This window comes from Protomyctophum parallelum, assembly GCF_964188405.1.
Source record: "Protomyctophum parallelum genome assembly, chromosome: 7".
Taxonomy (NCBI): Eukaryota; Metazoa; Chordata; class Actinopteri; order Myctophiformes; family Myctophidae; genus Protomyctophum; species Protomyctophum parallelum.
The window spans coordinates 37,226,804-37,244,277 of NC_139705.1; the positions used below are offsets into that span (position 1 = coordinate 37,226,804).

A 17,474-nucleotide genomic window follows, 5' to 3' on the forward strand; every position below is an offset into this window, starting at 1 on the left:
AGGCTATATGAGAAGCTGCTACTCCAACGCCTTGTTGCCACTCATAGATACCAAGCTGACTAAAGACCAAGCTGGTTTCCGTCCCAGCCGCTCCTGTGCTGGACAGAGCTCAACCTCACCCAACACATTGAGGATGGGTTTGAGGGGAAACAAATAACTGGAGCAGCATTCAGAGATCTCTCTGCTGCCTACGACACTGTCCAACACCGCACAATGGTCAGGAAAAGCCTCCTCAACAACAGGCGCTTCTATGTCCAGTTAAATGACCAGAGGAGTAAATGGAAAGCCCAAAAGAACGGCCTCCAACAAGGTAGCGTGCTCGCCCCCCTCCTTTTCAATATCTACACAAACGACCAGCCACTACCCAATGCCTAATGCCAGCGTTTCATCTACGCCGACAACCTCTGCATTACGACCCAACAAGCAGACTTCCAGAAGATTGAGTCTGTCCTTGAAAGTGCCCTCCAAGAAATGTCAAGCTACTACAATACAACCACCTGAAACCCAACCTATAGAGAACACCTCACACACACATAATTTCCTTTCGTGGCCGTTTACATTCGAGGGTCGCTGGTCCTCTCGAACGGAACAGTTTAACGTCATGCCCAGGACGAAAAGATATAGAGAACACCAACATGTCAAATAACAGCAGGAAGGCATGGGCCACAATCCACCGTCTTGGCAAAAACCACACCACCCATAATTCACAACGGTCACAGCAAACTCTGTTGCATCACAACTGGTGTAGGTATTGGATGGAGCCCGCACACCACAGGTATAAGAAAGACGTTCTTTGTTGAAATACTGACAGCGTTTCGATCCATTTGATCTTCATCAGGTCATGTGTACACAAAACATACACTTTTATACTAAGGGAGTGCCCCCATTAAACAATCAAAATACCACATTTTGGTGCCCCTCCCATCACTGCAGGTGTGACACGTCAACCCTGAGTGAGTAGGTGGGGACCCAGACATATTGATGTAAATATAGTCTGTTCAGAAATTGTAGTGCCTCTCATAGAGCTTGTAGGTGATGCAGAGGAGGGAAATGGGTCGGTAGCTCTTCGGGGATAATGGGTCTTTGCCAGGTTTAGGGATTGCAACTACTCCAGCCTTTTTCCAAACAGAAGGGATGGTTTTCTGTGCTATGCATGTGTTCAGCATCCCCACAAGCCAGGTCCTTGCGATAGGTCCCAGGTGCTGTATCATTTCTGCCAGTATGCCATCAATCCCTGCTGCTTTTCCGGGTTTCAACTTTCCCATTGCAGTTTCACGTTCTTCTAAGTCGAAGGGTTTGGTTTGAGGGCTGGCTGATTGTGGTTGGTCTGATACCACTGTGCGATGGTATTCTATGTGGGTCGGTGGCGGTGTTGGTTACAACTGTTGGCCACCAGTTGTGACCAAGACCGCCACCGACCCGCAGGAGAATACCATCGCACAGTGGTATCAGACCAACCACAATCAGCCAGCCCTCAAACCAAACCCTTCGACCTAGAAGAACTTGAAACTGCAATGGGAAAGTTGAAACCCGGAAAAGCAGCAGGGATTGATGACCTACTGGCAGAAATGTTACAGCACCTGGGACCCAACGCAAAGACCTGGCTTGTGGGGATGCTGAACACATGCATAGCACAGAAAACCATCCCTTCTGTCTGGGAAAAGGCCAACGTGGTTGCAATCCCTAAACCTGGCATAGACCCATTATCCACAAAGAGCTACCGACCCATTTCCCTCTGCATCACCTACAAGGCTATATGAGAAGCTGCTACTCCAACGCCTTGTTGCCACTCATAGATACCAAGCTGACTAAAGACCAAGCTGGTTTCCGTCCCAGCCGCTCCTGTGCTGGACAGAGCTCAACCTCACCCAACACATTGAGGATGGGTTTGAGGGGAAACAAATAACTGGAGCAGCATTCAGAGATCTCTCTGCTGCCTACGACACTGTCCAACACCGCACAATGGTCAGGAAAAGCCTCCTCAACAACAGGCGCTTCTATGTTCAGTTAAATGACCAGAGGAGTAAATGGAAAGCCGAAAAGAACGGCCTCCCACAAGGTAGCGCGCTCGCCCCCCTCCTTTTCAATATCTAAACAAACGACCAGCCACTTGAAACCCAACCCATCAAAAACCCAACTATGCAGCTTCCACCTGAGGAACCGAGACGCAAAAAAAGAACTGAGCATCACAAACTCTCAAACCATACCCACCCCATGTAACTTGGAGTTACACTGGACAGTTTAACGTCATGCCCAGGACGAAAAGTTATAGAGAACACCAACATGACAAACCCTACACTTAAACCCTCTATATTTAATAAAAAACAATTCTGGACAGGAATCCTGTATTGCAGGGGTGCCCAAAAGGTACATCGTGATCTACCAGTAATCACAAAGGCTGTGCAGGTAGACCATATGGCATGCCCCTGTATATAATCTATCACTTGAATTAAGGTGACTTGACACCAGCTCAAATGTTGCACACAAACATCAGTAGCAAAAGTACAAAGTTATTGTGACAGTAATAATTGCTATAGTGTGTGTTCAGTAACAGGAATATTCCTGTCTCTCCAGCTCTTTAATAAATAGAAAAGGGTTTAATCAGGAGTTGTAGTAGCCACAGGATAATCTAAGCGGTGGATATTGCTCTTTTCTTCATGTCTTTATGTATGTAAATTGTCTTGTTGTTTGTGTTATGTCAAATGCGTGTATATGTGTTCTGCATATACTTGGCTGCTGTGTTGCAAGTTACTGAACACACACTATAGCAATGATTACTGTCACACTCTAGAGCTATTTAACACTGTTACTGAACACACACTATAGCAATGATTACTGTCACAATATAGAGCTATTTAACACTGTTACTGAACACACACACTATAGCAATGATTACTGTCACAATATAGAGCTATTTAACACTGTTACTGAACACACACACTATAGCATTGATTACTGTCACAATATAGAGCTATTTAACACTGTTACTGAACACACACTATAGCAATGATTACTGTCACACTATAGAGCTATTTAACACTGTTACTGAACACACACTATAGCAATGATTACTGTCACAATACAGAGCAATTTAATTTAGGTAACCAAATTGACCCCAATAGTAGATCTTTACACTCTCAATAGTTCAATTGTTGTTAAGCATCTGCTTAATTTCCCAAAAAACTACACAATTAGAGAATGTAGAAGATTGCTACTTTTGATCCTTTGACTATATAATGCTGATTGTAGCATAGTGGTTAGTGACTGAGCTTTGTTAACATGAGTGCCCGGGATCGTTTCCCACCAATTTCAAATAATGTTTGTTGCTTCGTGCCAATTTTCACAGAATGTTTGTCCTTTTACCTACCAAACAATACTATTTTCACCTCTAGTCGATTATTTATTCAGCGTTTGAGCCACGGACCACCATTTGAGGCCATCTAGTCTCTCAGACCCATTTGAGCCACTGACCACCATTGTGAGAGTCTATTAATGTGAAATGGTGGTCCGTGGCTCAAACATGTTATCACTTTTGAAGTTACTTGTTGTGTTTAGATATGTAAATACTACTCTTTAAAGCCGTGTTTCGGTAGTCGAGTGGGTACTGTCGACGGTTAGTAAACATTGAGGCCGGGCATAGTTGTTTATAAACCTTCGACACTAACCATTCGGCTAGTGAAACACTGTTTTACAGTTTCGTACAAACATCATATATAAACATCATAACAAGTAACTTCAAGTGATAGACGTTTGAACACACAAACAACAACAGCGTTAAGTATTAAATAACATTTAATCACTTACTTGCTCCGAAGACGGACCCGCGATGGTGACGTGGCACGTTCCAAACAAACACTGACCAAACCTACCTCCACGCGTCTCTTCCGTATTTGAGGGCGGCGGCACTTCCTTCCGGTGTGAGGCCACGCCCGCGAGATTTAACCGCGAATCTATTGAGTCATATTGTAGTCCTCTTACGTTACATCCGGGTCCCTTGGTCCCATCCGCTTCTAATGCAAAATAGCTACATATGAACGCGTGAATCTTTTTTTTTTTTTTTTTACAATAACGTTATTTGTCAGAAAGGAAGCCATTGAGGGTTAAAATGGGTCTTAATGCTTCCAACTCATATAACTGTCACCAACAACACTTTTAATGATATTACATGAAGCAGACAGCCCTGTGATGAAACCTTTAGCATTACACTGTGGTTAATAGGTTTTTATTCACAATGGAATGTTATTGTACTCTTAATATATCATGGTGTAGCACAGCACAGTAGATTCATATTTCAATCGATCTGGGATGTTAAAATTGTGCAAAACTCTGTTCAATGAATGGCCTCTTCTGCTACATTAAACATTACTAAACATTAAACGTTACTTATACCTGTTATTGAGACTCCTATAGAGCATGTTGACATGGATAGCTTGGTTAGTAGTATCTCTGTTAGTTAATGCAGTTTGATTGATTAAATTAATAGCCTATTTTATTAGACAAAAATGTAGAACAGTAGTGTCATAGAGTGGAAAATGCCATTTGGTTTAATGTCACAGAATGCAGTGCCACGTAGAGCAGCATGATAAATGGTTAACTTTATAGTGTGTTCAAAAATGGCAGATCTGCAAGTTCAGTGTCTTGAATGAGATGTGCTGTGAGTTTGCATATCTGCTATTGTCCAGCATAGGACTAGGACCGTTGCACAGTGAAGTATAAACAAGGCTTTAGGATTTATAAGTCGTTTTTAGAATATAATAGAATATTCACTCCAGTGAATAGCATTTATCCATTTAGATAACTTTTTGATGTTATTTAATTACTTATTTTTACACAGAAACATAATGTGTGTCTTTACAATAACTGTAATGTAATAATAATACTAATGTAATGTAATAATTATTAATTAAATAACCTTATTTTATTCTGAAGGCAACCGGATTTCTTAAATTAGCTAGCTCTCAGACAGGAAGTTCTAAATTAGCTCAAAAGACGGAGCCGCAAGTTCCGGCGGCAACAACAACAAGCATCATCCAACATGGCGGCCCCCGTGGAAACGGTGCAATGGACTCTCATTTGTAGAGTTTGTGGAGAGGATTTAAAGTTTGGTCGAAAGGGACAAGTGTTTAATTTATTCTTAAATGTGGAATTGAAGGCTCTTTTGGAAGCTATAACAGAAGTACCTGTTGTTATGGGAGATGGAGTCTCCGTCTATGCACATTCGATTTGCTTATATTGCAAACAATTACTGGAGAAGTATGATCGCGCCACAGCGGCTCTGGATCGCGCCAGAGTCAATCTGGAAAACATCGCACATTTGGTCAGGGAACTATGTGACAAAAATACTGCGGGACGCAAACGTTGTAAGATAGTCTATGTCAAGCGTGATAATCAAAGTTCACCTGACGGTAAAAGAATACGGACAACAGTAAGTGCCATCTGTTTTTTTCTGTTTATTCCGTCGTGAGCCATGGTTCACATGACACGACAGTATGTTTCAGGGCTAGCCTTAGCCTAGCCCTCCAAGCAGAACCCAATGCTACTGAAGTTTCTGACATTTTGTTCGACCCAGTGCATTGGGTCCTGTTGCATCACTACCATGCCACCTGGTACGCGGCCATTCATAAAACATAAACAACATGGATAACGCCTGTCTGCGCTCTTTGACGACATTTTTCCGTGTGAAGTACCCATACATGCCGCTGCGAATATCTCCTGTGGCGCGGAAGCCGTTAAGTATTTTTAATCTTTGTTTGACCGATTTGGTCGCTTTGATTCTTCTCTTCCTTCCTTGTTTATTGACACCTCATTGTACCGCCTATCTGGCTAGCTAGTGGCGCTATAGCTATGACACAGCAGATCAGAGGCAGGGACGTAGCCGCACAAGCCAACCGCACACCGGGAGGCGGTACAATAAACGGTAAACAAACAAGAAGAAATAAAGCGACCAAATCGGTCAAACAGAAAGGGGCTAGCCTTAGCCCCTCTCGGAACCCTCCATAAAGCTTTTCAGAAATTTGGATGAGTTTTATGTAGGGTCCCTGCTCATAACTATATTTTCGTATGGGAATTCTGGAACGCGGACATACATATTCTCTCCAAGATCGTATCTGCGGTGTTTGACGGCCTTTTTTAGTTTAATTTATTCTGAATTCGTGAACTTTAAGTACCTAATACATTCCGCTGCGAATATCTCCTGTGGCGCGGAAGCCGTTAAGTATTTTTAATCTTTGTTTGACCGATTTGGTCGCTTTATTTCTTCTTGTTTGTTTACCGTTTATTGTACCGCCTCCCGGTGTGCGGTTGGCTTGTGCCGGCTACGTCCCTGCCTCTGATCTGCTCTGTCATAGCTATAGCGCCACTAGCTAGCCAGATAGGCGGTACAATGAGGTGTCAATAAACAAGGAAGGAAGAGAAGAATCAAAGCGACCAAATCGGTCAAACGTTAAATACTTAACGGCTTCCGTGCCACAGGAGATATTCACAGCGGCATGTATGGGTACTTATACTTCACATATTCAGAAACACGAAAAAATGTCGCCAAAGAGCGCAGACAGGCCATAAACACGTTGTTTATGTTTTATGTATGTCTGCGTACCAGGTGGCATGGTACAATTTACAATTTACAATTTAGGCATTTAGCAGACGCTCTTAATCCAGAGCGACTTACATTTAAGCAAGAACAAAAGCATGGGAATACATCACATAAAAGCATTTATCATGAAACATGCGTAAGCTAAGAAAGTAACAGTGGAATATCTATATAATGAAACTATACATACACTATACATATAAACTATACATATTTACTACTATGCTATACATATGTACTATGGCGTGCTATGACTATATACAATACAATTATAGTGCTGTCTACATAACATGCTATAAGTCTGTGTCAAATGCTATCTAAGCCAACAGAAATGCTATCTAAGGGGTACTGCTGGAACAGGACCCAATGGTCTGTGTCGTCAAAAAGTCCGAAACTTCAGTACCATTGGGTTCTACTTGGAGGGCTAGGCTAGCCTAAGATTTAGACTTTGATCGATTCGGACAGATTTAAAATGTCAGAATCGATTAGCTTGAACAACAGTGACACAAGTCAACTGACCATAGCATAGGTTTTGTATTTATGTTTTGAAAGACATTACCACTACAAAGCATGGTGCATGCTCTTAAAAAGCTTGTTGTGGTGTGGAGAGGCTGTAGGAAGCAGGTGGGGGTTTAATTTCTCTTGGAAGGACCAGCACACAATACCATACAACACAAAACCAATAAGACTGATGTGAGCATCACCATTAAACCCTCTGTTCTTAAAATAACCATTAATCCCTATGTTCTTATAACTAAATAGCTTTAGTTATAATTATAATTTCTTCTGTTTTCTACATGGATATAACAATATAAAATAAAATGGGAATTAAATGCTGCAAAAACGTCGTTGAAGTGGGACTCATAAAATGTCCCTGGGACTCAAGACTAGCTCTGGTCCATAGCTCTGAGCTATGGACCAGAGCTAGTCTTTTACTAAAAGACCATCCCTGCATCCCGGGACTCATTACATTGAAAACCATTTACATCACTGCTCCACTACATTTCAGAGGCAAACATTGTACTTTTACTCCACTGCAATTATTTGAAAACTTTAGTTACAATGTTTTACAAAACATAAATTAACCACTTCAGCCCTACATTTCTTTTAAGTACATTTTTATGCCAATATCTTTGTACTTTTAGTCAAGTGCATTTTTCTTTCATACAAAACAGTATGGATGTCAAGTCACAGGTTCATAGAAAAAATTAAAACATCAGATTTTAGTGTCTGACTCAGAGGTAATAAACGTATAAATCACAGAGATCATGGGCAGACATAATGAAAAGACTATGTTGTTGGGTAAAACATACCCCCTTCAAGACAAAAGAAAGTCCCAATTTAGTGAAGCCAATTCCCCAGCCTCTCTACAAGTACTCCATCTTTGCTAATCCCCACAATCAGTCATTGGCAGGGTGAAGAAAGCCTCAGGTCTCCTCTGATACCCGGGCCGTCAAGCCCAAGTGCATTTTTTATTACAGACTTTTACTTTTTTATTACAGACTTAAACAAATGTTTTTTCTAGATGACATACGTGTAAGTAAGTGTACAGTACAGACTAACCTTGTCACATTATGTAAACTGTATTTTCTAGCCTTATGGTTAATGTTAATACCAATGGCCATTTTCAGAGTATAGAAGCATCTTCATCTGCAGACATGCCACCCATCCCAGAGCGTTGTGGGACAGTCCATATCAAGAGTGAGAATCCAAGTCCACCTGCATCACCTGACAGAAAAAGAAGGGTAAGTGCTATCTGATTTATTATGGCTGTTTATTTTTATTTTTATATGTACGACGTAAAACTATACAATGTTTTCTGTAGTATAAAAAAATTGTGTGTGTGTGTGTGTGTGTGTGTGTGTGTGTGTGTGTGTGCGTGTGTGCGCGCGTGCCAGCACGCGTGCACACACCGTCTGTGTGGGGCCGTCTGTAAACGGCAGGGTCAATAGCAATCGTGCATGATTCTAAACTACATCAGACAAAGACCGCCCATGGTAACGCCCCGCCTGCCTCTGCTCTTCATCGGGTTTCAGAGACCTCATACATCCCTTCATCTTCATCCTTTTTAGTATAATAGTATTAGTTTACTATAATTAGATTAATGCACGATAATCAACACAAACACTTTATTTAGAACAACCCAAGCTGTCATTCTCTGTCCCTTGTATTATACCGTAGTCGTACTTGTATAAGTTGTATTATTTCCCACCACGGAGTAACCTCACGTTAGTGTCACCAGACTATCCACCATAGCAATGACTGCTCACTTAGCTGACTGCTCAAAACAGCTGCAGGGGTCAATCTTTTGACGGTATACTATCATATGTCTTGTGTAAATTTATATATTTTTTAGTGTATTTTCTCACAATACTTAAAAATTAAAAATAAATAAATTATCTTTGCCATGCCATAAAACATACAATAAAGGCTTTCTCACTTCACTGGAACAGAGTGCCTTGGACTCTCTTAATATCTTCATGATTAAACCTCGCCAACGAGCACCTGTATTCATTCAACAAACAAAGGACCACGGCAGCGCTTCCTTCCTCTATTCAACTTAAAACTAACCTTTGGCTCAAAGCTCTGCTCTTTTTCCCCTCCACAATAAATCGCCTAGTCAAAAATAGGTGATCCACAAGCTCACAACACATAGCATTGCTAGATGTCATACGACATACATCATGCGTAGTACATAAGTGGTTAAAATGTATTTTTCTAGCCTTATTATGGTTAAATGTTAATACCAATGGCGTGTCATTTTCAGAGTATAGAAGCAACTTCATCTGCAGTGATGCCACCCATCCCAGAACCATTGGTGTCTCAACCATCATCCCAGAAACAGACTGGAAAGCTTATAGCTGCTGTACCCTTTTCTCTTGGCTCTGTAAAGGTTAGTCTGTATTCAAAATGTGATATTCATATGTTCCATTGTACAATATATATGAGTGTGTGGTGTCCTGGCCAGCCTTTTGGAAACGAAGAAAAGGGTAATTATCCTAAGACCCCCAGGGGGTGGAGCATGTTGTTTACAGTTACACAACAGACAGGCCAATACCTTTCTAGGGATGGAACGATATGGAAATTCAAATTACTGTACATTATTGAGGTGAAACTAATTGTGATTAACTATATTACCGCGATAACACTTTCTTGAGCCCCCAGCATCCCTATTCTGGGGGGAATGTTCGCCAAAGTAGTCTATCTACAAGCTCAAAATGCAACACGTTGTAATGCAGTGTGTTGTGAACTTGTAGATCTGCTATTAACTTATTTGTGTAGATTGAAATAGGAGTATAGCAAATGTGCTCTTTACCAGTCCGTTTTCATCAAGGGTTTAAGAGTGGTACTGAATTTGCAGCTCAACATAAACAAATTCATCAGATGGAGGACAATCTTACGATAATTTGAAATCTCTGCAATACGATTATTGCGAGCGGTTTTTTATTACATTTTTTAAATAAAAATTTATTTCATTTTTGGATGAAAGGCACAGGTACAGGCATACAAAGAAAATGCACATAAAACATAATTCAAATTATTTGCCAACTACCGTACAATCAGTGGCTTGCCCCTTGCCTCATTTTTAAAAATCCTACCTCCAAACACCAGCACCAACCACCGTTGACAAAAAAATGAGAAAATATAGTAATGATTATAACAATTAAATGCAACATAAAAATCGATCGAACAAAAAATTGTAAAAAAACCCCAATAATAATAAAAGAATAGCGAGCGTTTTTTTATCATGATTAACGATTAACGTCCCATCCCTATACCTTTGACTTCAAGAATGCTAGGACATCTGCATTAATTGATTACTTAAACAAGTAAACGTAAACAAGTCTTAGTGCTTTTTTCTGGTTTTATCCTCCTTTTTGTATCGACCTCTACTTTCATTTGAACTGTACCCATTCTACAAACCGTGAATAAAAATTTCAATCATTTAATCAAACTTAATTTACTTTTCTTAGTCTGCTGTACAAAGACTCTCCATGGATCGCCAAGAGCCGTGCAAATCCACGCAACCCGTTCCAACAGCATCTGTGCTGCCATTGACCGTCCACAACATCGTTAAACCCATCCCAACACGTGCTGCTGTCCCACAGTCCATCCAAAGCACCTCCACACAAAATACCTCACCCAAAATACGTCCCTCTGTGCTGAGACCATCAAGTATGCAGCGAAGGCAACGATGCATAGACAGAAAAATAATCAAGGTACTTGATTCAATAAATATATAAAATGTGCAATAGTTTACTTAAAGGAGAATTTCATGCTAGAAGGCTTTCTTACCGTTGTTGGGTCCGCACCAAAGTTGTACATGTGTTATTTCGTGCAAAAACGCATTCTTGGCTATTTCTCCTAGTGCTATTTCGCTTATTTATTTTATGGAAATAAGCAAATTGGAATTAGCACTAAAACCCAGCGCCCCATTGAGGGCTTATGGTGGGGTAGGGGAAATGTATTTTCCAAGCCAATAATGCGTTTTTGCGCAAATTACCACCTGGACCACTTTGGTGCGGACCTAACAACTACAACGAAAGGTAAGAAAGCCTTCTAGCATGTAACTCCTTTAATTAAACCCTATAGTCTAGTCTAGTCTAGTCCATAATAAGCCCTCTACACACGAACATGATTTCTGAGAAAAGCTGCTGTAATTAATTCCACAGGTTCAAAGGACTACTCAGCACAGTTCTGCCAGCCGAATCCTACGTGGGCCATTAGAAAAGATGGGAGAACTTCTTCTTAGAGGGAAACATGAACGCCTCCCAAAGGTAATGATGGCGGTACCTGGCATGCTGGATGCAACAGTGGATAAAGTTCTTGAACTGTTGAAGAAAGAGTGTAAGACACTGTGTAGTCCATTGTTCAACTCTATATTAAGGCGAACAAATCCGCAAGCTCTGACCGACTTCAAGTGGGACAATTTGATAGCTGAGTGGAGGGCCAATGCACCCATTTTTTTAAAGTTCTTAGAATGTGCTGGCACCATGTACAATGAAACTCTAAGGTTACAGGGGCTCAAATCACGACAAAAACACCAGAGGAAAACGCAAGCCTGCACAATGGCTATGGCTGGTGCAACCCTCTTAAGATCACGTGACATTGCCATGAGTGCCCCAATGTACCGCAACACATTTCTACTCAGACATGGAGGAGTCAAGAAAATGTGCATTCAGCAACTTACAAGAATTGGAGTCTGCATTTCCTACCGTCAGTCTATGTCTAAATTGAAGGAGATGCATGGAAGTAAAGAATGGGACACAAAGCTTCTCCAGTGGAAAGACGACAGTGGATGCCGGACCACAGATGAACAGTGCCCCATCGAAGAAGGTTTGACAGATGAAAGCAGTGGCCAGAAGGTTTGTAAACAAAGAAATGTGAAATTGTTGAATGGGGAACTCACTCTGTCTCTTCTCTGTGTCTCTCTCTCTCTCTCTCTCTCTGTCTCTCTCTCGTACACATTGTTGTGATCTTCTACTCAGGGTTCCCACGGTCATGAAATTCCTGGAAATATTTAGAAATTAGAAAAAAAGTTTTTCAGTCCTGGAAAAGGTTTGGAATTTATCAAGGGTTCTGGACAATTTGTTGGCTATGCATTGTTTTGGGCTATTGATTTGTTAACATTACACATAATGGGAAGTTGTGTATGTGCAACGTAGTTTCAGGAGTAGAGACCTCCTTCTGCTTATCATGGTACTCCCCGCTCACTACAGTACCTCCTTATCAACATCACTTGCCTTCTATTATCATTCGGCCAATCCCCATCAAAATCACCACACTATAAACACACCTGCGAGCTGTCACTTACTTGTTCTTACTACTATTTACGTGGTCTTGAATAGTCTCCCCATCCACCCCTACCTCCTCATTATCCCCCTTCCTACTCTTTTCTCCATCTCTTCCAGGAACCCGGGGCAGTATCAGAGCAGAGACGACCGCTCCCCGAGCGAGCATTGATGGTGTTCGCTCCCGAGACTATTTCCCCCACCCTACCTGTGTTCCCCATTCAATACTCGCCCATCCGTTTTTGTTCAATAAAAAACGTTAAACTTTAAGCAGAAGGTGTGGTCTCTTACTAGTGAAATGTATATGTAACATACGTTGTTTTCTGCCAAATGGGCTGCGGGTACATGACAAAAAGAACAGATCTATAAGCAACATGCTGCAGCGTGATCCTATGCCCTAGGATGGGATATAGGATATTATTCATTTGGCTACACTGCCTGTCTGAGGGCATTGCACATACGAGTACGAGAATAACTAGTGCGCTGAATGATTGTTATATTAATATAGGCCTAGAAATTGGGTTAAATATGGAATAGTTTTGGAAATGTATTGGTAAAAATGTGTGGGAATCCTGTCTACTGCTATACAGGCAGACAGTGATGCCAGTTCCAGCAGCAGTCAAAGTGGTCTCTCGGAGATGGTAACGACAGACACAGAATCCGGAGATGAGAGTCCATATCAAAGTGAACAGGTAACTGATAACGTTGATTTTACACATGTAAAGGTTGTTCTATTCAGTGTAGCAGTAAGATTAAGTGTTGTTTTGTTTCTTTGTTTTCCAAAGGAAGTCTCAAGTCCCAGCTGTGAAGAAAGTGCAATGTCTGATTTCCAGCCATTATCAGAATCTGAGCTGACCGCCCTGTATGTTGAACAGGTAGGCAATAATGCTGCAGATTTCATAATGCATACCACCCTATTCAATTTTCAATATTTTTAAATTGGGGAATGATGCAGACAAACAGTTTGATAATCTCTGACTTGCACAATTTGTCATTTCTATGCCACTCAGGAGAGATCTAGCGGTTTTCTTGCCACCAACAACTAAAGACTTCTGCCTAAGGGAAGCAAGTCCAAGAGTGAGTATCTCTGTAAAGAACTCTTTAGGCTAAGCCAACTGAGTTTTCGGCTATGAAAAAATTTGAGCAATGGTTCTCAAACTTTTCATGTCATGGATCCTCAAATGAATATGTATTTGGCCGCAAACCGCCTGAAAACATCTGTGTACCCACAAGATTTGTAACGTTAAAATGTTTCACAAATATTCACTGTTTAAAGTTTAAACATTATCTCAAATTTCTTTTGAAAATAGCCTATCACAAATTTCAAGCACACGTTGAGCTTTTAGATCCGGATCGGCCATTTCCAAATAGCCAGCGTATTAGTGGAAATAAAAACGTCTGGGTTTCCGAGGCTAGCGTATTGGTGGTTGAACTGATTTATATTAACACCTGTGGGTAATCAGACCACACTTTGAGAACCACTGAATTAGATCGAGTTCAACATAATTCTGCAATTGATCCTAGCTTGATGCTACTGTTCCACTCATCTCTGTAGATCCTAGCCTGATGCTACTGTTCCACTCATCTCTGTAGGCTCAAAGTACTTCAGTAAGTCTAAGCACAACCTGCTGACTCTCCAGTGTGACATCAGCTGTCTCCAAACATCATGGAGCTGTGAGACGCCCGATTGAGCCCAGCGGGGGTCCTTGACAAACGCCTCCTATGACCTAGGGGCCTCCAGAGCAACTGGCACACCTCTGAGCCTGCCATCATAGCATCCAAACCTCCTTTTGGGGATCAGCCTTGTGCAGTGCAGCGAGCCTGGAGAATGAGGCCTCCTCGTTCTTAAGATGGCCTTGACGGTACCCGCATGGTGATCTGCGAGACACAGGACCACAGCGGCCGCTGGGGGGGAGGGGCTGGGTACCTCTGAGAACATCCTGATGCCCCTCTTCACATCTTTTCACGTGTGCTGTCGGCCGGGCAATGCTCCAGTTGAGATGCATGGCAGATACTGTGAGAGACTGCCCCCTCTGTTGAGGCCTACCTCTGGGAGCACCCATAAAGACCTTAACCCATTCTGACCTGAGATCAGATTCTACAAATGTCTGTTTGAAAATGACAGTTTTCTGATAAAGCTATGTTTCTATGTCAGTCGTTCTTCGATTTTTCAAAAATAGCAGACCTACAAGCTCGTAAGTGGCGTGCTATGAGCTTGTAGATCTGCTATTTTTAAATAGCTAAAGCATAACGTAATGCTAACACCAAAAGGGGTTCATCCGCTGTCTCTACACTGACTGCAGAGGCAACTGATTCACATGACTTTATTGTAGGCGTGCAACACTCAAATGGAAACCAGAAGAGTGGCAACAAAATGTAAAACATACGAATATTGAAAATATTCGGAAGTACAGTATACATGATCTGAACATGCTTGAGCATTTGACATGTAAGGTCTAATGCTTCTACAACAAATTGCTTACACAAACTGACCAGCCAGTCATTAGGGGCATAATCAATCTTGTTTATATAATATTGTATCTGTATATATTTTTCATTAAATATAAAACTAAAATCTTGGAGTCATAGTGAATCTATCATATATAAATATCCCAACATAATTAATATAATGTAAGATCTAAGGTACAAGCAATCACTGTGCTGTTTTCTTTAGAACTAGCCTAAAATGTTGAATTCAGTCAGATGACTCTTAGAATGAATTTAGAATATACAGTATATTGAGCATAGATATATGAAGCATAGATTGGCGTCAGGGTTCTGTCCCTATTCATTCCCTTTAACATTTTAGTTAAGTTATAAGCCAAATAGAATTACAGGGAATGAATAAGATCTAGAAACGGAGCCTACAGGTGGATGCTGTGGAGGTGGTGGGATTTGCAAAAACTTCATGAGCAGCAGGTTAGCAGGGAGACAGCAGCAGCACATGTCTGCACAGCAGGAGAGAAGCCAGGAATGAGCAGGTAAGCAGATAAGTTTAAATAGCCGCTCTGATCAGGGAAAGATTGCATGAGACTAGTCACCTGATCAGGTAGGCTCGCTCACGAGTTGTCTGCCTGAACTATAGCTTTTCATCATTAAAAAGATCTTCCCAGGCTTAACGCCTTGGATAAAATCATCAAGTAATATGATTCATTGTACCACCACTAGTGAGGAGCGCATGGCATGTTATGATATGAAGGTTTCAGCATCATTTACATTTATTACAGGTTTTATTTCAGACAGAGGCCATTTACTGTATGTTTGATCTGTTGTGAACTTGAGGTCATAGACGAGCACCGCATTTTCCACTTTTTGCTCCATCACTGCTATAATCATGTAAATGTTTCCAAAATGACATTCATGTTCCAATAGAGAACAGTCAGCTGGGACACTTGCTGTAAGACGAGCAGACAGGCAGGCAGGCAGGCTGATGGACAGATTGATTGAATATACTTTAACAGTCTGCAAAAGCACAGAGGTACAATAAAGGTACAGGTTATGCTAAAAGGATAACGCAAAGCCCTGAATTGTATGTAATTAAGCAAGGAAAGGCGGACAGCAGTGAGTCTCAACATCAAGGACCCCCAAATGAACATGTATTTGGCCACAGACCACCACCATCTGAAAATATTTTGTATGTATAGCAACAGAGAACCACTACTAAAGAGAGACAGTGGCAGGTGAGTGAGAGATAATTCTATAATGATAGAAAGTCTGAAATCAACCAGAGTAAGACATCTTGAGCCTCATTTATGCTTAGTTATGGTTTACTTAATAATCAGTAAAGCTTTATTAAAATATATCTATATAAAGTATAGCATAATTATGTCTGAAGGCAAAAGGATGTCACAATGCAACTTTCTTTTCCTTTTTCGTGGCACTAGACGTCTGTGAACTGAAGCGATCAAACAGGAAACAGGAGAAAACCCCTGAAGGAGGTGTAGTCGTAGCTGCTGTCGATGCGGACCCACGAGTTGACCCACAGGCGCATGTAGATCACATCCCCCACTTCCAGCAGCAGTGTGACTCCATTAGAGATGACGTCAGTCGTGTCACCGCTGGATTTGTACTCGTACGCAGACATCATCCGCTCATTTCCTTTGAATATGCTCAGGCCCATATCCTGGCTGGCAAAAGCATATCCTGTAAATCTGAAATAGTACACTCCCTTCACAGGTGATGTGAAGACTCCTGTGTGTGTGTGTGTGTAATGGTAATGGAGAAAGAGACAAAATGTGAATTTTCATAATGTTTCATACAATTGCATTGTACTAAACAGTAGATACAGTATCTTACCTGTAATTGGGTTATATGCGTTGCCTACGTTGGTTAGCACTTTACCAAAAACCAGGTTTGTTTCAGTGTTGATGAGGCCATAATCTTTGTTCTCACTGGACAATAGGGCAGCTGAGAAGGCCACCTTTGGACGCTCTGTAGTGTAGCAGAACAAATACCTTCGTCATCCTGACACGTTTACGCCTTGGGCTTATTATGTCCTTATAACAGTATAGTCGAGAGAGAGAGTCGAGACAAACTGTTGACTCAAAGGGGACAGAGGGGTTGACTCAAATTCAAAGGATAAAAAGAGGGGTCTGTTTTTCCTTTGTTTTATCACTGGGATCCCAGATTGTTATAAGAGTGGTTCTCAAAATCTAATGTGATCCTGGGCACTACACTTCCTCTGCCAACCTGGGGAGGCAGCGGACTGACCTCATGCCTCCTTCTATGCATGGAGTCCAAGCTGCTTCTTTTCACCTGACGGGGGAATTTCCCTGGCCAGACGTAGCGTGTGGAAGGAACAGGTTATTCCAACCAGTTCCTTTCCCCTCCATCAGGCGCCCCGGCTGGCCAGGCAGCGGTATTTTTAGAGACCAGGATTGTTCTCAAACTTTTGATGTCAAGGAAGTGGTTGTCAGACCAGTGGATATACTGGATACCCAATAGAAAATATTCTTTCAAGATATTTTGGAAAATAGCAGATCTACAAGCTCACATCACATTGCAAGAATTTGCGACTAGTTGTGAGCTTGTAGATCGGCTATTTTCAAACAGCCAATTTATAGTGGGTTAAAAACTGATTTTGTTGCTATGAT

At 41.5% G+C, this 17,474-nt stretch overlaps 1 protein-coding gene across 5 annotated transcripts; it reads left to right on the forward strand.

The window, feature by feature from the left end:
• The first annotated feature begins 5,044 nt into the window (after positions 1-5,044).
• Positions 5,045-14,515, forward strand: LOC310862448 (uncharacterized protein). Of its 5 annotated transcripts, none has more exons than XR_014569571.1 (9): positions 5,045-5,425; positions 8,221-8,334; positions 9,357-9,482; positions 10,564-10,809; positions 11,263-11,955; positions 12,502-13,073; positions 13,167-13,256; positions 13,392-13,458; positions 13,975-14,515. XR_014569571.1 is itself a non-coding variant. In XM_083770363.1 (9 exons), the coding sequence occupies exons 1-8, from the start codon at positions 5,189-5,191 to the stop codon at positions 13,425-13,427; spliced, it is 1,644 nt and encodes a 547-aa protein (XP_083626489.1). In that variant the 5' UTR covers positions 5,045-5,188; the 3' UTR covers positions 13,428-13,458; positions 13,975-14,515. The 5 variants fall into 5 exon arrangements, 4 of the variants coding, with proteins under 4 accessions (XP_083626489.1, XP_083626491.1, XP_083626490.1 ...); XM_083770363.1 differs by having other exon boundaries at positions 12,972-13,073; XM_083770365.1 differs by having other exon boundaries at positions 11,263-11,367; positions 12,972-13,073.
• The last annotated feature ends 2,959 nt before the right edge of the window (positions 14,516-17,474 follow it).